Source organism: Camelus bactrianus, chromosome 9, assembly GCF_048773025.1.
Source record: "Camelus bactrianus isolate YW-2024 breed Bactrian camel chromosome 9, ASM4877302v1, whole genome shotgun sequence".
Taxonomy (NCBI): domain Eukaryota; kingdom Metazoa; phylum Chordata; class Mammalia; order Artiodactyla; family Camelidae; genus Camelus; species Camelus bactrianus.
Window position 1 is genome coordinate 62,134,143 of NC_133547.1, and position 24,588 is coordinate 62,158,730.

The following is a 24,588-nucleotide window of genomic DNA, read 5'->3' on the forward strand; positions in this document are numbered from 1 at the left end:
CAGGCCATCCCACACCATTTCACCTCTCTCACTTAACACCCAGGTGAACTTATGCCTTTGGGAAAATGAAAAAAAGCTCTTCCCTTGCAGCCCCAGATCCATTCCATCCTGCAGGCGCTATAGCTGTGGTCGCAAACCTGGAGAAGAGAGAGCTTGCTTAAGGTTAAAGTACAAGGCAGCAGCAGAGGTGTGGCCCCTGCCTCCCAGGGTGAGGCTGGCTCACTTGATTCTCAACCTGGGCTGCAGCAGGGGAACAAGGGAAGCTGCCCTCCAAGCCCTACATCTCCTGAGGGACATGCCAGTCCCGTGGAGCCCTCCGGCCCCGGGTGGGGATGTCCTGGGGAGGGGCTATCCAGGCAGGTCTCCTTCTCCACCCGGTCAGAGGAGAGCTTCTTAGAACTTGCCCTGGGTGCAGCAGTAACTAGTTCTGCCCCTCCCTTTGGCACATGGGACCGTCACCTGCCTGGCACCCTCCTGACCATTGGCTGAATTGACTTCCTCATGGGCTGTGAGTGATGTATTCATTCTCCGAGCCATGGAGATGAGGTGTTTCTGAGAGCATGAGGGTAATTAAATGTGCTTCTGCTACCACCTGCCACCTGTCTTGGAGCATGGAGAAGGGTGGTGAACCTGAGTCAGACATCCTGCTGCTTCCTAGATAAGGGGTGTGACACTCCCGCTTATCAGATCCCTGTACCTGCTGGGTGGTGCCACTGACCCTGGTGTCAGCTGGGCCACCTCTGGGGATCAGCCCCATTCCCCTTCTGGGAATGCCGCACCTCACTGAAAGGCCTCCAGTGTGAAATAAAATGCCAGTCTAGGGGCTGAGGAAGGAGAACTTGCTGTCCTTTCCCTGCAGAATCTCTGCTTCATGCCAACTGAAACCCAGTAACTTGCATATGGCTGTGCCAGCAGTAGACTCCAGGTTCTTCCCGAGACTGCTGGCCCGCCAGCCCAGGGGCTTCCCGTGGAGCAAGAGCTGCCCTTGGCTGCACCACCTCCTGCCTGCTCCCGCGGGCCCCAGGGAAGCAGCTCACTGGGTGGTAGGTGGTGCAGAGCTGGGTCCTAGCCTCTGTCCCTGTCCCTGGGGCCTGGCTGTGCAGCAGCTGTCTATGATCCTGCTGGTAGGTGACGTGAGACATGGGCCTGAGGACAGGAGTCCCAGATTTTGAGCCAGCTCTGTTTGTCCTTCCCCAGGAGGTAGCAGAGTGGGGCCTGTGTGTGTGTGCGTGCCTGTGCTGCACAGGGGCCCCTGCAGCCTTTGTGATGTGGGGAGAGGACATGCGGAGCCCGGGTAGAAGGATCAGGGCCATGGGAAGGAAGGGCAGGGGCACCCTGTGGAGCACTGAGTAGGACAGCCTGAGCGACAGCCTGGAGTCAGAACACAGACTGCCTGATTGGGGCTGAGCCTGTCAGTTGGGAGACTCTGGGTGGGACCCTCTCTGCCAGGAGAGAGAGACTGGTGTGCTGTGCTCAGTTTTCTCCATATAACCCTTCCTCTGTTCCGTATCTGTGGTGAGTACCGTGGAAAGCTGGTATTGCAGAGCCTTTCACCAGGTTACTGGCCAGGGGCCTGAGTCCAGAGATTCTACAAGCTGCTTAGGGCCAAGCCATGGGATAGGATTTGAACCTGGGTCACGGTGGCCCCAAAGCCCAGGGTCTCTCTCTCCCCTGCTCCACTCAGCTACCTAAAGAGCCATGTTCTGAAACCAGTAATCTGGCAAATGGGGCTGCAGATGGGGGCTGTGGCTCTGCATGTACCAACTGATGGGTGATGGGTGGACTTGTACTGGGCTGGCAAGAGGCCATAGACACCTCAGTTTGGGGAGGGGGCAATGCCAAGGGTCTGGATGGGGAATGCCAGGTGGCACCTGCAGAAGGAGAGGAAGAGCTGGCATTTGATAGGAAGAGTTGGAACCCAGGGTTAGATAGTTACATGAAGTTTGCAGGGAGCCTGTGATGGGCCCTGGCAGAGGCCTGGAGGTGAGAAGGATGCTTAGTCTGTGCTGCAGACCCCAGGTAAACCCAGGGTTAACGGTTTCCATGCTGTGGCTCCCACACTGGGAGTTCCAGATGTGGCACTGTGACCCTGCAGAGCCAGCCGGCCAGTGTACACATCTGCTTTGGAGCTGATATGAAGAAGAGGTCTCCTCCACTCCCAGAGGCTGGGGGGAGACTCAGATACAGTACATTTGCTGAGCAGAGAGGGGGGTTTCTGACTCCATTGGGCCACCATCCTGGCCATCTGTCCATAGCTATCCATCTGTCTAAGCTTCCCTGCTTGGAGCCCCTGGATGATACAACATTGGAGAGGCTCTGGGGCTGAACGAGCACTGGACATAGAGCCCAGATCCAGGCCCTTCAAAGCAGCCCCTTCACCTGGGCCCAGGGAAGTGGTAGAACAGGCTCCAAGGCTCCACCACCCCTCAGGGAGTGGCAGGATGGGCACGCTAGGCTCTAGGGAGCATATTTTCACATCTGGTTTCACTCATCAGCCTCAATTCCTGAAAACCCCTGAGCTCCCCAGGAGAGCATCGTTGAGTGACCTCTGGAAAAGCAGAAGTGAAGTCTGGGAACACAGTGTCCTCTCACGCTCTGCCGTGGCCAGCTGGCCAGCAGGGCCCCTCTGTGGGCCATGAGGCCATGGGTGAGTCTAGAGCAGAGGGCCGCCCTGCCTAGTGTACTGTGCCAGGGGCTGCCTTTGTGCCTGCTGGGCCCCTGGGGCAGCATGGGACCAACCCCTGGCATGGACTGAGATCTTCCCTTCCTGCCTCCCTGGGGACCTTGGGAAGGGACTGCAGAGGCCACGTGCTATCTGCCCTTGGGAGCCCTGGAGGGGCTGAAAGATCACTTTCAGGGCTGCCAGGATCTGAGAAAGGTTTCAGAAACTGGATGGGAGGCAGGGCTGCCCAGCTGCCACCTCTCAAGTTCTGGCTGGAGCTGGCTGCCAAACCCACACTTTGTCCCACAGAGAGGAGAGAGCATTGGACAGGCTAGGGGTCCCCATGCCCACCTGCTAATCAGGAGCAAGGGTGGTAATCAGAGGTGCTAGTAGGGGCCATGGCTCTGCTGCTGAGGGGTCCTGGCCCAGAAGACCTGGGTTGGGGGTAGGCAGGCTGTGGAGGGACAGGTGGAAGCTGTGGGGCCAGCTTGAGTCTGGTGTGGCCCTGCGAGCCCTGGGAGGAACAGCCATGCCAGATGGTGTCTGGCTGCAGCCTGCCCAGGCACCTTCACAGAGCTTAGCTGGATCCTGCTGGGGCTGGGGCAATGGCCTTTGACACAGGCAACCTCTAGGTGGACAGGGGTGCCCTCCCAACCCAGCCTCTCTGGCTGAGCCTGAGGAAGCAACCCGATTTCCTGGACTTCAAGGGCTTCCGGTGGACTTCTCTGGAGGATCCACTTGGGGCAGAGATCACAGGCAGGTTGCCCTAGCCAGAGGATAGCACCAGTAGAGCAGAGAGTCAAGGGCTAAGGCTGAGGCAGTTCTAGGACTGAGGGTGTGGGGCTGGGGCCTCACAGGCTGTGCTAGGAGGCCAGGCTCCAGCTCTTCAGCTCTGGGGCCTTGGGGGCCACTGGGTAAAGGTGACAGTGACATGTTGGAGTTGGAGGACTTCACTCTGGTGATGGTATGGAGAGAGGACTTGGGAGCAAGGAGCCAAGAAGTGAGGAGAAGGCCAGCAAAAGGGCACCATAGTGATGAGGGGGCTGGGCAGCCCCTGGGAGGTGAAGTTGAGGGGATAGTCTCACCAGAACATCAGGACAGGCAACACTGGGGAGCAGAGGAGATCTGAGAAGGTCCTGGGTGGGGTTGAGGGAGTAGGTCCAAGGTCCTCAGGGGAGGCTGGAGGCATTGGGAAATTGAGTTGATCAGCTTCCTCTGAGGAGGAGTTTAGATGGGACTGCAGAGAGAACTTCCTGACAGCAGCAGCATCTTCTTGGACATGAGAAACCAGCCTCTGAGGAAGTCTTTCGCTGTGAGAGATCCCAAACTGGCCAGACATTCCTGGTGCCGGGCCATGGATGGGAGGATTTGGGGTAGAAGGCTGGGCTTGTGGGTAGACCAGAGCGGTCCCCCGAGTCTGTGCTAACCAGAACATACTCATGCTTCAGCCCAAGCACGTCTGGGGCTCTCAGGGGCCATCACCGAGGCTTTCAGGCTGCTGAGCTCAGGGTGCAGAGCAGAATTAGCCCCTGCCTTCCCAGAGTCCTTGGCATCCTTGGCTGCCCTCGGGGACTGGGCCAGGGCTGGGTGGCTGAGTCTCCCACGAAGCTCTCAACAAGTTCCAGGCTTCTCCTGTGCTCAGAGCCCACCCCCAGTCACACCTCTGCATCTCTCAGAGCAGGAAACTGGAGTGGGGGGTGGTTTCTAATGGGCCTGTCCCAGCCTGAGGACTGTGTAAAGTGCTTGGGGTGGCTAGCCGCTGGGCCTGGGTGCCAGGTTTCTCGAACAGGGTCAGAGCTGGTTCAGAAGCCCTGTGTGGTCTGAGCTGAGCGATTGGCTAGTCTGGTTGCTTCCAAGTCGCCTTCTTGGCTGGTGGGCTGTCCCCGCTCCCTGGATCAGAGAGAGAAGTGGGGGGTGGCCAGGGAAAGTGGTCTGCAGTGGCCCTTTGACATCGTCACTGAGGGGCTTTTAAAAATGAGTTTTCTGGTAAGGAAGACTCCTCAGGCCTTGGGCGGGATTCTCAGTAGAGTCTCCCGGGTTTGCTCTGATCCGACAAACGCCAGCAGAAACCACCCGGCCGTCTGCATTCCAGCAGCCAAGTCCCCAAATGCAGTCTCAGCAAAACTCAGCGGCCAAGGCACAGGGATGTTTGCTTTAAGGCCCATGCTAAGCCCCAGGAGTGGGGGGCGTGCAATGGAGAGCCCACCCCTCAGCTTTGCCCCTCTCATTCACATGCATGAGCTTCTCTAGGAATGGCTGACGCCGCAAGTAATGCCAAAGGGGCTTGCCCACGAGTCATGACAGCCTAGGGCCTCTGTCAGGTGGGCAGTAAGTGTCCAGGCTGCCTCCAAGGTCATGGAGGGGGCCTGCTCTGGCCCCTCTCACTGCTCTGCCACCTACCAGCTCTTCTGGGACTTAAGTCTGCATGGGCAGCGGGGTCTATATCTGAAAGGCTCGTCCTGGGCCGAGAGTTGTGGGAGAACGTGGTCAAAAATGTAAAGGACTGGGGAGGAGTGGAGACCAGAGTTGAGGATGGAGAGAATCCATGAGGCCTGATCCATATCCTGGCCCCTCTATGCTTCACTGTGGGACTCTTGGACACGTTTAATGTTCCCTCTGATTTCTCTTTTCTGAATCTGTGAAATGGGAATGGCTGGGAGGTCCAGCACACAGTTTGCTTCTGGCATAGGGCTGGGTACTCAGCAGAGCCCCATCTGTTTCTAGCTAGAGTGGGTCTTGGTTCTCCCCTTTTGGGGGTGCTGACTTCCACCTGACCAGTGCCAGGTAAGATGGAGTTGGTGGGGGCTGAAGAGGGGGGAGGGTGCTTGGCAGTGAGGGAGTCATGGAGCGAGCCTTCCCAGGGAGAAAACCACATGGAGCAAAGACAAGGCTGGGACAGAGAAGTTCCCCACTGCTGGAGAGCTTATGCGGCTAGAGTGGAGGTGACGGCATGGCACTTGGGGAAGCCTCCCAGCAGCATGTGCAAGGGTGCCTGTGGGGGCCTGGTCCCTGGCTGCTTTGGAAGGTAGGAATCAGGAGGCTGGACTGCAGTCCAGGGCCAGAACTCACTGTCCTAGAGAATAGTGGGGCCACTGGCATGAGGGGCCCTCCAGGAGCACTGGGTTCTGCTCTATGCATCTGGCCTGGCTTCCAGGCCCAGGCTATGACCTGGAGAGGAAGGAGTCTCACCGCCTAAGAAGGGCTCTTTTCCAGCTGTGGTGGCTGGATGGATAAACAGACAGGTTTGGGCTGACAGCTATTGCGCCAGACCGTCTAACCCAGAATACCACATCCCCACCTGGGCTTTCAGTGGCTGTCCACCCTGCGGCTTCCCCTAGTGGCGCTTGGAGCACCTGCTGTGCCCAGGACAGAACTCCCTGCCTGCTTGCTTTTTCAAGTTTCACAATGTTTATTGATAGATAAAAGTATATTAAAATCCAGGCATGAATATGACTTGATAAATTAAGTAGACTTAATTTCAGTGTGAAAATAAGAGGGAACAATTCATATTCTCACCATTTGTTTCATACCCACAAAAATCACTTCAAGGGCATTGAGGATCTCTCAAAACTGATCAGTTTTGTGCAAGTAAACCATGTTGTTGTTTTCTTTTAACTTGTGCACTTATCCAGAGTCAAAGATATTAAAATCTAGCACAGAAAACCCATTACTAGAGGTAGAAATACAGGCGTATGCTGTTACAGGGAAACCCTTCAATTACAATTACAGATTTTTCTGTAACAACCAAATGCATAATCAAATACTGCAACAACTTGAGTATTACTGAGCAAAGGCACCTTCTCTCATCTATGTCTTATTCCTGGCATAGGTGGTCCTTGGCTGGACTAGTGAGGACGGGGAGGAACAGAGCCCAGGGCAGGGGCTCATGGCAGATAGCCTGGGGCAAGGACATAGGTGTGCGCACACCTCCTGGGCAAAAAGACAGCTGGTTCTATGGGGCAGAGCAGGGGGCTGGTGGCTTCTCCCTTCCCCACCTTTTATTCTGTCCCTCTTTTGAGTGGCCATGGGGAAAAAGGTGTGAATGGTAGAGTGATGGTAAAAGCAGCAAATGATTATGGCCTTCTGGAGGCCTCACGAGGTTAAAATCTACTCTAAGTGCCCAGGAGCCACAATGCTACCTGCCACCTGGGTGCCACCAAGAGATCCAGATGGAAAGTATCCACCCCAGTGGTGTGCACACCCCTCCTTCCCATACATTCGTCCATCTCTTCTTTGGCACAGCTGACGTCAAGCTGGGAGCATTCTTCTCCTGATGAGGTACAGGAGAAGGGTCATCACAGGGATCCCCTAAGTCTGTAGAGCAATGATGTGCACCACTTACCTTTCCTTTCTGACCAGAATAGCATGGACCACCTTTCCTTTCAGCCCAGGATAGCATGGACCACAGACGCTCAGGGATGCCTTAACCAAGTAGGGGGACAGGTGCTTGTGGAAATGTTCACACATGTGATCCTTCCTGTCATTCTCTGAGCAGCCTTCCCAGGAGACAGAAAGCATGCGGTCCTCAATCAGCAGAAGCTAGCTTCCGTTGTTGAGCCTTAATACACACACGCATGCACTTGCACATGCAGAGCCCTCCTCAGCCACTGTTCTTGGCACTGCCATCACTACCACAGTGTCCCCCATTTGAAAATCCAGGTGTAAACCCTCCTGCTATCTTCACAACTCTCCCCAGTCTTTCATTCATTACACAGTTAGATAAAATGCACCAGAACATACTCTGTTCTAAGCTCTAGGATACTGCAGTGACCCAGAGTCCCTGCTATTGTGGTTTATGTGACAATGTGCCACGTGGGATGTGTTACAAAGAAGAGTGGCACAAGTGAAGGGACAGAGGGGTGGGGCTGCAGGAGAGGCCTCTAAAGAGGAACATTTGAAGAGAGCTCATCACTCTCCAGACAAGGGGACAGGGAAAGGCCTTGAGGGGGATGTGCAGATGAGTGATGGGGTCTGCCTGGTGTTTTAAGACCACTCTAGCTGCTGGGTGGAGAATAGACTGGGGTGGGTGGGCAAAAGCTGAGAGACTGTTAGGTTGTTGCCACGATCCCCCTGAGGCTCACCTGTCCTGCCTCCCCAGGGCCCTTCTGCTCTGCCCTCTCCTCCCTTTTTCCTCATGCCTGCTCTTAAGAGCTCAGGAGAGCCCGTGGGATTGGTTTACCTGCTTTCAGTCAATCTAGAGAAAAGCCAGTCTTTCTTCCCAGCTTTCACACCACTCAGTTACTCTCTAGGCCACTCGTCAGTCATGCCAGCTGTTTCCTTTGTACTTTCCTGTCCCTGCCCTTTGCCTGGCCTGGCCTGCCTTTCATCCTTTCAGTCTTATCTTGGTGCCATCTCCACTTTACTCCAGTGGCTCAGGACAGCTCCTTCATTTCATATGCATGTTTCTGCCTGGGAGTACGATGGCTTGCTTCTCTAACCCTGAGGCTCCTGAGGGTAGGCAGCATGTCTTATTCTGCTCTAAATTAGGGCCATCCTGGAGCCCACCATGCAGAAGAGCCTCAAAGGCTGTGGGTTGTGAATGACATCTTGGGTTGGAGTTTCCCAGACGTTCTTGTCTCATTTGGGGGAACAATGGTTCTACTTGTATTTGGACTCTGGGGCCCAGTGTCCTGGCTCATGGCCCAGGGGTCTGGGGCATCTCCAGGGCCTTGGCCTGACTTCCCTGGAGTGGGCTCTGAGCCAACAGAGAGGTTGCGGTGGGGACAGATCAGGGTAGCAGCAGGACACAATTGCAGGGGAACAGGGGCAGATGGGGACTCAGGGTCCTGGGGAAGAGGCTCAGCACTACTGGCTCTCACTCCCACCCTTGGGTTTCAGACCTGAAGCTGCACCTGCAGAGCACTGACTATGGCAACTTCCTGGCTAATGAGGCATCACCGCTGACAGTGTCCGTCATTGATGACCGGCTCAAGGAGAAGATGGTGGTGGAGTTCCGGCACATGAGGAACCATGCCTATGAGCCACTCGCCAGCTTCCTGGACTTCATTACGTGAGCACCCTCTGATGCCTTTTCCTCCTGGTGGGCAGGACAGCTACCCTGCCTTCAGGGTTCTCCTAGGTTGTGTGGATGGGCTGGTCATTCAACAACCCTGGGCCTCTAGGCCACCACCCATAAAGTGGGGTCATCAGCCCAGCAGGGAATCTGATGAGCAGGCAGGAGTGTCCCACACTGTAGTGTTGGATGAAGCCCCCTTTGTTGTTGTTGTTGTTGTTTATCTATTTTATATACAGTAGTTTGTATCTGTTCATTGCAAAATCCCAGTTTATTCCTCCACACAACCTTTCCCTTTACCTTTTAGTAACCATCAGCTTGTTTTCTATGTCTGTGAGTCTGTTTCTGTTTTGAAAATAAGTTCATTTGTATAATTTTTTAGATTCCTCATGTAAGTGATTTCATATATTTGTCTTTCTCTGGCTGACTTACTTTAGTTATATGATAATCTCTAGGTCCATCCACATTGCTGTGAGTGGCGTCATTTCATTATTTTTTATGGCTGAGTAGTATTCCATTGTGTGTATAGACTATGTCTTCTTTATCTATTCATCTGGATAAATGGACATTTAGGTTGCTTCCATGTCTTGACTGTTGTAAATAGTGCTGCTGTAAAAATTGAGGTTCATGTGTCTTTTTGAATTAGAGTTTTAATCTTTTCTGGATATATGTCCAGGAGGGGGAATGCTGGATCATATGGTAACTCTGTTTTTAGTGTTTTAAGGAACCTCCATGCTGTTCTCCATAGTGGCCGCACCAATTTACATTCCCACCAGCAGTGTGGGAGGGGTCCCTTTTCTCTGCACCCTCTCCAGCATTTATTGGATGAAGCCCCTTTCCTTGCACCTCTGGTGTTACAGAGATTGGGGTGGGGAGACCAGGGATGACAGGAGCCCTTTCCCTCGTTCTCGCTAAAGCACTCACACTGAACACTCACCAGGCCCCTACCTCCCATGATGGGGTCAGTGGATGGGCAGAGCTCTGAAGAGCTAAGTTCTTGGGATGGACCACTCAGGCCCTTTGGCGCTGTCTGGGCTGAGGCCTATCTGTCATCTCTGACCATGGCCCCTGGGTCTCAGGGAGAAGTGGGGCAAGGAGGGTGCTGAACACCTGGCTGCCTTTCCCAGTTCTGGGCCAGGCCCCCATACTTTTGACCCTTATCTTCCCAGCTTTCTCACTGTCTAACCCTTGGGTGCAGCCCTGCCTCCACTAACCTTCTGGAAAAGCTGAGCAGGGGAAAGAACCCTGGGACCTGGAGGCTGAGGCGGGCACTTGGATGAGGCAATCTCTGCTTCCCAGGTGTGCCTATGGAAATAGGGATGTAGAGAGGCCCCTTCTGCCATCATGGCCCAGGAGCCATGAGCCAGGGCCTGGTAGACAAAGAGCTGGCTGTTGCCAAGGTGGCTGGCCCGCAGAGGTAGTGGACAGAGGCGTGACCATGACTGGCTTATACAAGCATGCTCTGAGTTGTTGGAGTGTGAGAGTGTGTCGTGGGGAAGTGTTTCTGGGTCCTCTACTGGGTATTGTCTAGCTTTGACCACTCCCTGCTGGCAGCACCCCCACCTTCCTCCTTGGGGTCTGGCACACCTGCCCTACTTATTCTTGCAGGGATAGAGCTGGTTGCCTGCTGCCTGGCCTGCTTCCCACCCCAGCCAGGAGCAGCCATTTACTTGAGATCCACTTGCTCAGGTAGGGGCTGCAACCAGAATTTGGACGGGGGCCACAGGCTGGGACACCCGAAGGACTCAGGCTAGGAAGCAGGCTCTCTCCTGGCCACAGGCCTCCTTCCCAAGGGCCTCCCTGCTGTCCTGGCTGGATCTATAATCACACTGCCCTGGCCCTGGTCAAAGCATAACAACATGGTCTTGCTGGGGCAGAGGCCACAGATGCGGTATGTCTCTTGCTGCTGGACTGGGGGGGGGTCACACTGTAGCACCTGTCTGTCAGCCAACCCCTAGCCTGGGCCTGTGTGTCCCTTACCCCAAGGCCAGAGCTGAAGGACATACCAGGAAGCAGTCCGTTTATTGCCAGAGCCCGGCCTTGACCTTGTTTGCACAAGGCTCCTTCAGCTTCCTGGTGAATGTTCTGGCCTTGCCAGCTAGGCTGGACAGAGGAGGCCAGCCCTATGCCAGTGACTGGAGGGCAGATGTCATCCCTCCTGCTGCCCGCTTGGCCACCTGCCTGTGCAGCCAGCCCCTGGCCTGTCTTGGTGCCCTCAGCGACTTGGTCTTAGCCTGCCAGGCCATGAAACTGGAGAGGGCTCTGAGCGTGACTGAGGCCGCACAGCTGCCAGCTCTTTGCTGGAGGTTGGCGGCAAGCACCAAGCATGCTTAAAGCAGCCAAGTGCTATTCTGTGGCCGGCTTTCACTTCCCCGCCCCTTCCATTCACGGGTGATTGTAGCTCACAGTCTACCCATCCCCTCACTCCTGCTCTCTCTCAGAAAGTGCGCAGCAGCCACGTGTCAGCCTGTCTAAGCCTGTGGCTGCTCGTTCCATGACCTTGTCATCTCCAGTGACCTGCTCCTCTGCTCTCTGCCTCAGCCACCCCCATCGATGGCTGCCCAAGACCATGTCATCACCTGGAACTGTTCCACCCCTGAAATCGCTGAGTCAGGCACCCCCTCTCTACCCACAGCCTCAGGCCTCCCAGCCCACTCTCAGTCCCTTGTGGGACATGGGTTCCGGACTCAGCAGGACTCTGGACCTTGCTTCCTCCTCTGCCGCCCCTTCTGTCTTCATTCTCCTCCCTCCCCAGCTGAGGTTCCCTGGTCCATCACTCAAGCACTGTCTGCCAACATCCGCAGCTCTCTTGGCCGCCCATCTCATGGTCCCGCCCAGCTGGCAGCTCCCCAGCCCTGGAGGAAGCCCAGCAACCTCCAGCCTGGAGGCGCCCTCCCCCACCTCCACTGCTGGGAGTAAAGCCGGGGAAGCCAGTGTTGGGTGGATATTCTCTGCTGCCAGGCATGCACGCTCACCAGTTCAGCTGGCTTTGGCTTGTCCCTACCGGGCGGGCCACTTGTTCTCCCTACTTAGCACCATAGAGCTCCCCACCGAGGGTGGGAAGACCGCCTCCGCATCTTAAACATCATCTGTCTCCTGCCCTCAGTCTGCTCTCAAGGTAGATGGCCCACATTTTCCTCCACAGAGACTGTAGAAGCCAGTCTGCCTCCCAGCACTGCATCTGTACCCCCCCAACCTCGTTCAATGGCAGTCACCCTCCTCTTCTCTTGGGACCTTCTGCCAATATCCTGAGTCCCCTCACCCCACTCCCTGGACCCTGAGTGGCCACATATCTGCACTCCTGTCTGTGCAGCTCCTTCCCTTCCAGATCTAAACAAGCTCAGATCTCTCACACCATTAAAAACGCATCTGGTGTGGCTTAAACTTTTACATTCACTCTCTGTTCTCTCAACTCCTCTGTCCTTCAAGCCTCCAGTCAGCTTCCAGCCATCCCATCACTCTACCACAGGGCCCTGGCCAAGGTCACCAGTGACCTTCATGTGGCCAAGGTCTCCAGGCTTAATTAGGAGCCACACCCCTGTTACCTCCTTCCAGCAGTCTCCTTCCTCTCACAGTGTCTCTCTGGCCTGAGGGTTCCCAGCCCTTAAGCCTACAGGCTGTTGGGTGGGGCTGGGTCTTGGTGTTATTAATCCAATCAAGATGTCATCCTCCAGGGAAGCTCATGCATATGAACACTCCCAAAATGTCTGTCACCAGCTTCTATGTCCCCTGGGTAAACTGCAGCAGTCTCCTAACTCCCAGGAGAACTTCTAAAACCAGCAGGCTGGTCTGGCCCAGTTTCCTATGCAATCACTGTCTCTGCCGCTGGACCTGGTGCACTTGTGATCCTGTGCGTGTCTCCCAAGAGAGTTAAGTCTCTGTCTCTCCCAGGCCTCTGGGGCTCCTGAAGCCCCACTGGCCTTCAAAACCAGATGTCCTGGGGTCTCCTCCTCCCACTGCTGGAACCCTGGTCCTGGGAATCTGACGTGGAGCTCAGAACTCTCATTCCTGTGGGAGCTCCTCTATGACTTAATTGTTCTTCAGCTTGTGGGTTGCCCACCCAGAGGGTATGGGGCCCGACTATATCGTGAGCTCACCCCTCCTACCTTCCTGTTGTGGTTCTGTTTCATTGTTTCCAGTTGAAGCAGATCCTTTTTGCTAGACTCGTCTTTTTTCTCGGTGGCTGTTCAGAAATCGGTTATGGTTTTGTTGTAGTTGCAAGGAGAGGTGAGTTCGTGGTCCTTCTACTCCCTCATGATGTCTCTCTGATTTAACTCCTGCCTCCCTGGTGGCTTCTCCTCCTCTTCCTCCTCTTTCTTCACCTCTTCTACCTCCTCCACGCTGGGTCATCCTAGGAGTAAGGAGTGTTGAAGAAAGGGGTGAAGTCTTCCATAGGGGACTGTCCAGGGGACCTCCCCAGGCTGGGGCCTCACGACTGGCTTCCCTATTTGACTGAGGGGAGGGCCGTCTGAAGGAAGAGTTGGGAGAGGGCAGCCCTAGGTTGAGGGAACCATATGTGTCCTAAGCAGCTGGAACATGGAGACCCTGTTCTGTGACCCAATGGGAAGGAGAATGATACCCTAGTGATATCCAGAGGAATGTTACCAGTGAGGAGAGTGCCATCCCCCAGGTGGTGGAAGTGTCAGCTAGATACCCCATCCCGGTGTGGGACTTGAGGGAAGAATGCCATTGCTGCCCACAGACAAAGCCAGCCCAGCTGGGGTGGAGGCTGGGACCACTGCAGAGGTTACCTTAGCTCCAGCCCTCAGAGTCTCTTAGTTGCCTTCAGAGCTGCCCCAGGATGGCTGGAACAGTCTTCTGCAGGAGGCAGTGAGATCCTCGTCACTGAAGTTGTACAAGCAGAAGCTGGTCAAGGCCTCCCCTGCTGTTTCATGGTGAGAGACAGTGTCCAGTGGTTTTGTAGATCCCAGCCAGCCTTCAGCCAACGTACACACATGACCAGTGTCAGCTCTGGGCCAGGCTCAGTGCCAGAAGGGAGGGAGATGTATGGATGCGATAGGGTGGGTGCCAGTGCCGGTGCAGGTAGCTCCTGGGGAGGCCTGTGGGCAGGTGCCATAAATGGAGCCAGGGGTCACAGGAGCCAGAGGACTCCAGGGTCAGATGGAGTTAGAGGGGCCACTCAGGGAGTGGGTGGCCAGAGTGGAGGTAGCGTCCTTGTGTGGGGCAGACAGGCCCTGAGTAAGAGAGGTCCCCCAGAAGTAGACTGTCATCAGTCCTGTGGTTTTGAGATGATTCAGCTCAATATCATGGTAATAACATGTAATATATCACTGTACTGAAGGCTCCTTCCAGGCCCAGCCATTCACTTGCTGTGTGATGTGGATAGAGCCTCTTATTAGAGTTTTTTGGCGTTGCAGGGGACCTTGATCTGGGCCATCCCATGATGGCTTCCCACAGGAGAGTAGGCCCCAGAAGGGAAGCTGGGAGAACTAAGTGTGGTCTCTGGGGATTCCCAGGTGGGCTCCAAAGGCCTTTGTCCTTAGATGAGTGAGCTTCCCCAGTGGGAGCCATGTCCATGTGTGCAGCACCTGCCTGCAGCCCTGTAGAACTTGGGCGTCGTGACCTGCACCATCTGGGGGAGGTGAGGTCTCATATTCTCCTGTGCCAGGAGCCTCAGTGCCGCCAGCCTGGAGTGGGCAGCTGGAAAGAAGCTTTGTCCCAGGACCATGGCCTCAAGTGTCCATTGGGCTTGTCAGCACGCCTACCACACTCCGCAGGTCACATTGCTCAAACCTTGGGCCCTGCTGGGTCACAGAGGGCATCTGGTATCCTTAGGCCTCCCTATCCTGACCCTCTAGCTCTTGCAGTCCACAACCACTATTTCTGGGTTGATGGCAGGGTCTTTCTAGGCTGGGTCTCCAGGCCTGCTGTAGTTTCTGGGTCCTGGGCTAGACCTGACTCCTGGGAAAGCCAGCACTGACACTGTTCCCCTGAGCCTGAAGGAGCTCACACAAGAAATCTTTGAGGCCCAAAAGGTTCAGGTCACATGGGAAGACCCAACTGGACCTCTGGAGAGGGGCAGGATTTTAATGAGGAGAAGGTCCGGGCCTCACTAGCTCTGCTATGGGCTGTATTTCAGTCATCCTGACTGCAGAGGGAAAACTGAAGCTTGACAGGTCATGAGCCTAAGCCATAGCTTGATATCTCTGTTTACTTTCCATCCAGGCATGGCTCTGCAGGACTCTGATATGATTGAGCACAGGTACAGTTACTAGCAGCTCCTGCTGGGGGCTGTAGATGGGCAGACTGGCAGGGGTACCTAGTCTTCATGGCCTCCTAACCAGCGTCAGGCCCGGCCCTCAGGGCCAAGGTGAGAACATGGAAGCAAGCCATGATGCTCCAGCAGGTGGCGCCAAAGGGCACAGCAGAGGGATGGGGCTTGGCTAGGGGCTCTGAAGACTTCTTGGAGGAAGTGGCTTTCTAAACTCTGACCCGAGACTTTTGTGGGCCCAAGCTGAGTCTTGAAGGCACAGAGTGAGTGTGGGCCTCTGGGCAGAGGAATACAGACTGCCCCACTCCCACCCCACGAGGGCCTCTTTGTCCTGGCGGGCAGACGCCTGTCCACTCCCCAGCTGTCTTCCTCTGGAGGGAGATGCTGACCAGCTGGAACCTCATTCTCTCCTATTAAGGCCAAATGAGGGGAGGACTGGTGGAGTGGCTTTCTGGGGGCAGGGAGGCAGCTGCTGAAGCCAGGCAAGGAGAATGAGGATTTCCCTGCCTGCTGCAGGCCTTTGCCTTGGGAGAAAAGCAGATAGCTGGGCCAGCATCATCTCTGCCATGCTCTGCCTCCTTTCATCCCAGGAAAGGAGATTCTAGCTCTCATTGGGCAGGAGAGAAAAATAGGGGCTGCAACCGTAGCAACCTTGTAGTTGACCCAGGGGGAGGGAGGTGCTGAGCCTGGCACGGGATCATCCAAGGCTGGCCTAGCCTGGGTTAGAAGGAGGCCTCGCAAGGGGCTAGGGAGCTTTACTTGGCTTAGCATTTCCCTTGGTGCTCAGCCAGGACTTCTAGCAGGAGAGTCTGGGGACAGCCAAGGGGGTGCTACCATCAGCCCCCACATCTGCTGTCAGGGCTAAAAAGTGAATCATAGCTGGCCTGTTCCACATCATTGGAGGGACAGCAGCAAAGCCAGACAGTGGAGTCGTCCCACAGGGCTCTCCTCTGAGGCCGGTTGGGACTCTGAGGAGGGCCTAGGCACCTCCCTTGGGCCCTGACCCCAACCCCCCCCAAACATAAGCAAATACCCTGTGGTGCAAGGAGTGATGAGGTTTAGAAAAAGGAAATGGACTTGTGGGGATCCCTCTGAGAAGACAAGGCTGGATGAGGAGTGTTGAGTCAGGGCATGGGGACCTGGATGTGGGTGGAGGTGCGTGGACACTGGCCAAGGGGACACAGTACTCCTCTGCTTTATGGTGTTGCAGGGCCTAGGGCCTGCACGCTCTGTGCCTTGAATCCTCTGACAGTGGGGCTGGTGATGCAGGTGGTTGTGATCAGTTTGATAGTACAGTTGTAATAGATACAGTGTTCTCCCGTCCCCCTTACCATCCAAAGTCTTGTGAGAATATAAAAGAGTATCCTTCAGGTTCAGGGGTCAAGTCTTTGTGGCTGTCTCAGTGCTGGAGTGGGGCTGATGGGGTACGAGTGGAGTGTTATGAGAGGTGGCATATAGCGGGTCCTGGGGTACATAAGATTCTGGAGGAGTCATGGTCAAGAGGGATGTGCTACCCAGGGTAGAGACAGTGCAGGCTGGTGTTGGATACCAAGGCACAAGCTCTGGCGGACTCTCTCTGAGGTCCCTCTGCTCTGCCAGCTCTGTCAGTTCGGGGGTGAAATGCTGGCCATTTGGGCCCCTTGGCTTGCGGCTGCAAATGGGCCCTGCCTGAAGTCCTCAGTTTGAGAAGGCGGGCTTGTCCCTTCTCAGCACACATCCTGTAGTTGACTGAGCCAGATTGGAGGTGGAGAGAGGGCAGCTGCCTGGGCCCAAACCCAGGAGAGCAGAGGTCATAGCAGGGTGCTGGGCTGGGTGGGAACTTAGGGAGTATGCAGCAAGCAGTGGGGACGAGGGTGGGGGTGGGAGTGTAGGGGTCAGGCCAGGACAGGAGCTGTGGCTTCTTCCTCTTGCTGTCTTCCTAGCGGGCCCTGTGGGAGCTCCCCCAATCACCAGCCCTCTAAGTTGAGGCCTCGGCCACCACCTCCTTTCCTTTCTTCCCTTGGTATTGGGGGCCATTTCCCACCTTGTACAGCCTCAGCACTAGGTGCTCAAGGTACTGTCACAGGACAGGGGCCTAGCTGTGGCCCACCCAGAAGCTATGGCAGGGCCGTGCTCAATGCCCAGTTCAGGGAGCAGCCTCCAGCCCAACTCATACCCTTCAATGGGTGTCTCGCTCGGGTCTTGAAGCTCTTTTCCCCGGGCCTCATCCAGCTGCCTTATACCCAGATTTCATCACTGGTGACATGCTGGTGGAACACTATGGCTACTGTAGCATGACTGTGGCCTGGGGCCCTCTCTCCCTTTTCACCCCATCTCCACACAGGTGACTACACAGAACTCAACCCCAGCTCCTTTGAGGCATTGTCTTAATGGATGGAGGTAGGGCTTGCCCCTTGTCAAGTGTGAACTGGGCAGCCCCAGCCCTTCCCAGCTCCACAGCCCCCCCTGCTGCCCATGCACCATGCAGAGCTGGCCTCTTGTGCCAGAGGGGACCTCTGAGCCCAGGATCCCTTCCAGTTCTCTGGGTCTCCTCCCAGAATTCCTGGGTGGATGTCTGGCCTGGGCCTCAGGCCCTAAAGGTGGAGGCAGTGCCCTGTTTTTGGTGTGGGCTACGCAGGGCAGCTGTCTGCCTACTCATCTCAGCCTGACCTGTGTCCTTACTCCAGAGGGGCCTTCTCATTGGGTCCTCTCTGGCCTTCCCTAGAGCAGCTTCTTCTCACCCCACTCCTCTTCTTTCCGTCTCCCCCTCCCTCTCTGTCCCCACCCAGCAGCCAGCGTGACCCTAACTGGGCTGTGGTACTCCTTGCTTATACCTTGCTTGTGGACCTCTCATGCTCAAAAAGAAGTCAGGACCCTCAGTCGGGCCCACAGGACCTGCCTCCAGGCTCCAGTCTGCTGGCAGCACTGCCCTGGTTCCCTTCTCTCTGCCAACCTAGACCATGCTCAGTTCCCTCGAATGCGTCTGCCATTCAGCAGATGCCTCCAGGTCTTTGCACACACTATTCCCTCTACCCAGAACACACCTTCATCTCCTAGTCCTCTCATCCCCCAGGCTAGCCTGGGCGCCGTACCTCTGTGTGCCTCTGCTGCCTGTGTCCTGCCATTGTGCACAGCTGTGGGGGTATTTACTCCCTTTTTCCTGATCACTTGTGGGGCATGAATTCTGCCCCACCTTGACCACTAGGGAGGTGCCATGTCTGTCCTGTGCTCCTGATGCCAGAGGACTGGCACACTTGGGCAGGGAGAGGTCCCTGAGGCATAGCTCACCATTGAGGGGTTGGTGGCCTGTGCAGGTTTGGGGCAGGGGCGTGGTACTATGCCAGGACTCCCACAGCTCCACTCAAGGGTTGCCCTGCTGTTGTTGCCTCCCGCAGTTACAGCTACATGATTGACAACGTAATCCTACTCATCACGGGCACGCTGCACCAGCGCTCTATCTCCGAGCTTGTGCCCAAGTGCCACCCACTAGGCAGCTTTGAGCAGATGGAGGCCGTGAACATCGCACAGACACCCGCTGAGCTCTACAATGCCATTCTGGTGGACACGCCCCTGGGTGAGCTGCCGCGGTGGAGGAGGGAGGAGGCATGTGCAGTGGCATCAGTATCAGAGCCTCTCTGTGGGGTTTGCAGACCCCTGGCAGGTGGCCCTGAGCTAGAAAGCGAGGCCTGTCCACTGCTGTTTACCTTTCTCTTTCCTTCCACTTCACCTCCCATTCTCTCCTCTTTACCCTGCCTTCTGCTCCCTTTATATTGCTTTTGCTGGGCCAAGCAGGCTGACTCGGACCATCTAACTTTGTGAAACTGGTTGATTTCTCAGAATGCAGAGCAGGGCTGAGCTCACGGATAGTAGAAAGAGGGGCCTATGTCCCTTGGAGTCTTGGGAGCTCTAGCAGACCGTGGGCCTAAGCTGGACTGGAGTGGTTGGCTGCCCATGAGGCAAAGGAGAAGCAAACAGTTTCACTTGCCTCCACTGAGCAGGTCCCAGGGGCCAAGTCAGGCAGTGTCCGGCAGGATGCAGACTTTATGTCAGAGGCCAAGGAAGGAAGGGAAACTGGGAGCTTCCTGCATGGTTCTGCCTAGGCAGCACTGGCTCCTACTTGCCTTGGAAGGAGGCTGGGGAGAAGCCAGTAAGGCAGTTACCAGCTAATGCCCTCATGGCCAGAGTCCTAGTCCCCAGGCACCACCTCCAGGAAGTCGCCAGGATTGAGCTACTGTGCCATAAGCTGCACTTGGTCCTGCACTAAGAGGCCTGAGCCCTACCTGCTGGCCTTACCTGCCATAAACTCGCACAATAACTCTGAGCTAATTCTGGGCTGTTTGTGGCATCTTCAGTTTTGCCATCGTTAAAGAAGAAACAGACCAGTGAGTCCATGGGCCCCCTTGGGATCAGGGGCATCTATCCTGCTCTGGTCTCTAATTCCAGCCCTGCAGTGACACCAGGGGTCACTGGTCCATGCTCACCCAACTTTCATACTCATTCCTTGTCCTAAGAGAAGGATAGTTTTTCAGATGTGGGCCCCAGGCCCTCCTGGGAGATGCAGAGAAGTGGGCGTCAGGCCCCGAATCCACAGCTGTCCCTCGAGAAGGGAGGATGTCACAGCCGCTTATGCAAGCCTTTCTTTGGCATGGTCTGAGCTTGGGTCTGCCCCAGAGGTGATTAGATCATGTTGTGGCTGGCCGCCTCTTTTATAAATCAATTTTAGGAGCGAGAAAGCAAGAGAAGCTCAGGTCAGTGCACATGGCCCGGAGTATTGCTTCTGCCACTTCTAAGGCAATAGTCCAGGCTGGGTTGGGGGCCCGCCAGTACCCAATCAGATGGGCCTTGTAGCAGGGATCCTCTGTGCCCTGCAGCGGTGGTTGAACAACAGCAGGATTGTTGCCTAGGCTAAGTCCACTCGCCCACTTGTCACAGCCTGGTCTTTCCTCCCTAGCGGCTTTTTTCCAGGACTGCATCTCAGAACAGGACCTTGATGAGATGAACATCGAGATCATCCGCAACACTCTCTACAAGGTAGTCCCCCCAACCCAGCGGGCGTGAAGGAAGTGGGTAGGGCCGTGGGCGTGGTGGGCTGGTGATTTCTGTGGGGTGCTGGGACAGGATGCAGCTGTACCAGGCTCCTATCCTCGGGGCTTATCCACTCACTTTCTGGCTCCTGTGACTGGCGCAAGACTGCATGGAACAGGTTCTCCATCCCTCGGGCCCGGATAAGATCAGCAAGAGTGGCTGGTGTTCCACAGCTTGGTCTGTCAGAGCTGGCTCCTGAATGGCCACTCCCCCTGCATCCAGGAGGGTTATGGGCCACCACCTAGGCTGTAGCTCTCAGGCTCACCCCACCTGGACTGTCGCCAGCAAGGACAGGCACCTGAGCATGGTAGGGGGAAGGGCACAGCCAGACATTATCAGGTCCCTGTGTGCCTCCCGGGTTCTCGGTCTACAGCCAGTGTCACGTCCCACCATCTTCGACCCCACCCACCTTCTGCTTCTCACCAGGCTGTGGCACAAGCTAGTGGCCCCTGGAAATAGAGTGGGCTTGGGATTCCAGGGTCAGTACTGCCCCTGCCTGAAGAATTTAGAAGCAGGACTGGACGCCAAGAAAGGGGGCTAGCCAGGGACCATTGAGGAACATTTGGAGCAGACTGGGCTCTGGCTGTGGTGAGGACCTCTGATGGGTTAGAAGTGGGCAGGCACTAAAGGGGGCCTGAAGATAGCGCTGGCCAACACAGCAGCCCTGCTGACCTAACCCTGGGAATATCTGTCTCTTGAATCTTTACAGTGAGACTCCTCTCCTGCCCTGGTTGGAGCTAGGTGGCCAATATAGCGGCAACCTGAGCCTAGGCCCTCTAGTCTCCCTGCAGGGGTCTGGGCCAGAGTGCAGGGAGGGTCTGGTGGCAGGTGAAGGGCCTACCTGGAGGTTGTAGTAGTGTAGGCAGGGGACAGCACATACAGAAGCAAGTGTGGAACACAGGCCAAGTGGCAGGCAGTTTGCTGTGGAAGTACCAGATAGATAGCAGGGGACAGGTCTGGGAAAAAAAGTCAGGCACAGGATCAAGTCACCCAGGGTTTGAATGCCAGGCCAGAAGTTTGAATTTTATTCTATGGGCAGGGTCAGCCAAGGAAGGTTTCCAACAGGGCACAGTATCAGAATGTCGAGGATAGACTAGAAGGGAGAAGACTAGAGGTAGGAAAATTATGGAGTTCTCTACTCCTCAGGACTGCCCTGGGAGCTAGGTGGGCATCACTATCCCCACTTGTAAAGTGAGGAAACTGAGGGCTCAGAGAAGTAGTGTGGGTCACCTGAAGTCACTTGCTAGACACTGGCAGCACTGGGCATCACACCTGGCTGTGAGCAAAGCAAGTGCCCTTATCTACCCACTAATAGGGAGAGAAAGAGGGAGATGGGGACAAAGAGGCAAGGGGGGCAGGGGGGTGAAGCAGTGAGAGCCAGCACGCGTGTGCTAGTGCTCATGCTCGGTCTCTCTCTTTGCCTCTCCCCTGCTAGTGCTCCTGCCCACCCAGCTGGCCCGTTGCCGGTTTCCCTGCCCTGAGGCAGGGTGAGGGGTGTGGCTGTCCCCCAGCCTTACCCACACCCTCACCAGGCCTGACTGGTTCTAACTGGAGTCACTGGCGAGGGCTGCTTGGGCACCAGCTTGTAAACACCGATTTAATGCTGCAGGCACCATGCCAGGACCGCCTGTCAGGCGATGTCCCAGCCCAGTGGCCACAGATGGGAGATTAGGTGGACCCCCACTGGTGGGTGGGAACTGTAGGCAGCTGGTGCAGCAGCCATGGGCTGACAGACTCCAGGGGACAGGGTGGGGGTGGGAAGGTGACCTTGGTTCCTGGGCCTTTGGGGTCTTGCCATCCAGTTTCTTCAGCTGCCCTAGCCTCCAGAAGAGTCCAGGCCTATTCCACTAGCCTCCACCACCCTGGGGTCAGCCTCTCCAGGAATTAGTCCAATTCAGTGAAGGCTGTTGGCTTCCCCAGCAGATAGGAACTGCAGGCCCCACTGGGGCAGACCTGGAGACTTGGACACAGCCAGCTTGACTGGCCACAGGTAAGGAGGTGGCTGGGGACAGTCCCAGAGGACTAAACAGTACCACCAAGCCAAGGGAGTATCGGCAGCTGTTTCTGCCACCCAAGCCCTCTGACTCCTAGGATCCACTGAGCTGTGGTCTACTCTCCCCTTCCAGGCTTCTTACTCTCTGACCTGTCCTAGACTTTTGTTTCTTGCAACCCCAGTGGTTACCTCAGGTCTTCCCCTGGGCCCAGCTTGCCCAGTGCTGCTGCCTAGGCTTGGCCTGGGCTCATGGACTCCCAGGCCCCATCTCACCTCTGCTCTTAGGGCAGTAGAACCAGTGGCTCACATCAACGAGTGGTGGATGGAAAGTTCTCTGCACGTTGGAGGGCAGACCTTGGCATAGAAAGCTTTCCCTGTCTCCTAGCTCTCACTCCCAGCTCAGAAGAATAGTCTCCAGCCTGTGGAGCTAGAGTCCCCATGGCTTGTGGTACCCAGGATGGTCTGAGTAAAAGCAACTCCCCCGGGGCCATGAGCCTGTCACCACTTCCTTGACATGGAGAGGTTCTGGGACAGAAGACTGGCCCAGCTGGTTTCAGGAGTGAGTCCTGGGAGGAAACTGAGGCCTGGGCTGACCTGGCTTCTCCTCATGCCCGGCAGATCCAATTTGCCTGGGCAGGAAGTGCTTGTTCCTGCCAGCAGTCTGCGTGTCTAGCCATCGCACTGCAGGGCTGACGTCCGTGCGGGCAATAACCATCCCTCAGCGGGAACTGTGCTGACAGTTTGGTTCCTGCTGTGTGATGCCTGGGAACTACCTGGGGGATGGGAGAAAGAGGAGGTGCTCTTTAAGGTGGGCTACTGAGAGGGGCCAGGGCACCCAGTCCAGGCCATCTCCTTGAACTCTCTGGCCCATTATCACATTCCTCACTAGCCCATTATCACATGGTTTTCTGAGGCTGAAGAGAAATTTGGGGGAAAGGCAGGTAGAGCAGCAGGGGGAAGACAGAATCCTTCTCTGAGCCTAGTCCTCTGTGGGATGAGGGTGTGAGGGACACCATACCATTAAGCAGACAATTGACCAGAAATTGCTCTGTCACTGCTGGGTCAAGGGAGGCAGCAGGCCACTGCTGCTTGGCTGATTAACAGTTGGAAATCTGTGGATGTTCAGGGCTTTGACATGGGTGCTGCCCTGGTCAATCCATGGGTGTAATGTTTGGATTCACCATGAAAGGGGCCAGGGAGGGAAGGAGGGAACTGTGTGGAGGATGCCTGACAAGCCCCCCCAAGCCTCCCTACCCAGACTGAGCAAGTCCAATGCTCTGCACAGGCCTACCTGGAGTCCTTCTACAAGTTCTGCACCCTACTGGGAGGGACCACAGCTGACGCTATGTGCCCCATCCTGGAGGTGAGTGTCTGTTCACCCTTCCGCCTGCTAGTCCCCTATAGCCCTGACCTGGGAGAAGCCCTGCCAACTGACTGGCTACTGCATCCCTCCCTACCCCTCTCTCCTTGCCTGTGCACTGGCCCCACAGTTTGAAGCAGATCGCCGCGCCTTCATCATCACCATCAACTCCTTCGGCACAGAGCTGTCCAAGGAGGACCGTGCCAAGCTCTTTCCGCACTGCGGACGGCTCTACCCTGAGGGCCTGGCCCAGCTGGCTCGGGCTGATGACTATGAGCAGGTCAAGAACGTGGCCGACTACTACCCGGTGAGTGCCCTGGCTGTAGGAGGTGGGCAGGCATGTTGGCATCAACATCCTCACCCCATACCTAACAGCACCCTCGTACTCATGCTTCCCCCGACTCCCCTGGGCCAGGAGTACAAGCTGCTCTTCGAGGGCGCAGGCAGCAACCCCGGAGACAAGACCCTGGAGGACCGATTCTTTGAGCACGAGGTGAGTGCCAGGCCTGCCTGTCATAGGGAGGGGTTGGTGGCTTAGGCCTGACTTTGGTCACGGCCACCTACACACCACTTCTGCCTCTGTCCGCAGGTGAAACTGAACAAGTTGGCCTTCCTGAACCAGTTCCACTTTGGTGTTTTCTATGCCTTTGTGAAGCTCAAGGAGCAGGAGTGTCGCAACATTGTATGGATTGCCGAGTGCATCGCCCAGCGCCACCGCGCCAAGATTGACAACTACATCCCCATATTCTAGCACCCTGGCCCATGGCTCCCCACATGTGTGTGTCTGTGTGTGCTGTGACAAAGCTCATGGCTCACCTACCTGCCTGGGGGGTAGCACACTGTCCTGGCGGCTTCCTGGCTTCCCTGACCCTCTCTGTGACTGCTCTTGGGCCTGAAAAGGGGCTGGGCACCTGTTCCCCCTACCAAGGATGGACCAAGTCCCTCACCTCCAGAGCAAGGAGGCCCCCTCAGCCCTATGTTTACAGCCACTGACATGTCTGAGAAGCATGTGGTCACTTTTGTGTCCTTCCCTAACCTGAGAACCCCTGGGGGCAGCGTGAGCTTCCTCTCCCCTCAGTGGGTCCCCCTAGAGCCATGGCCCAGGGGCAGGATAGAGTGTGTGTGTCCTTGGGGTGTAGGGGAAGTAGCGCTGCCCCTCAGGGACAATAAAAACTGCCCTCTCTAAGCCCAGCTGTCTTCTGTCTCCTTTGGGTCCTAGTCTTCCCAGATCCCCAGCTATGCTCAGGCCCCACTCTTGCTGAGC

At 56.1% G+C, this 24,588-nt stretch overlaps 1 protein-coding gene across 1 annotated transcript in view; it reads left to right on the forward strand.

Annotated features, from left to right (window-relative positions):
* ATP6V0D1 (ATPase H+ transporting V0 subunit d1) overlaps positions 1-24,510 on the forward strand; it is a 38,816-nt gene extending 14,306 nt beyond the window's left edge. Inside the window, exons 2-8 of the mRNA XM_010962474.3 lie at positions 8,501-8,672; positions 18,282-18,460; positions 19,838-19,917; positions 23,250-23,327; positions 23,455-23,631; positions 23,740-23,817; positions 23,914-24,510. Of these exons, the coding sequence (XP_010960776.1) occupies positions 8,501-8,672; positions 18,282-18,460; positions 19,838-19,917; positions 23,250-23,327; positions 23,455-23,631; positions 23,740-23,817; positions 23,914-24,075 (926 nt within the window). The 3' untranslated portion in view covers positions 24,076-24,510. The remainder of the gene's footprint in view (positions 1-8,500; positions 8,673-18,281; positions 18,461-19,837; positions 19,918-23,249; positions 23,328-23,454; positions 23,632-23,739; positions 23,818-23,913) is intronic.
* The last annotated feature ends 78 nt before the right edge of the window (positions 24,511-24,588 follow it).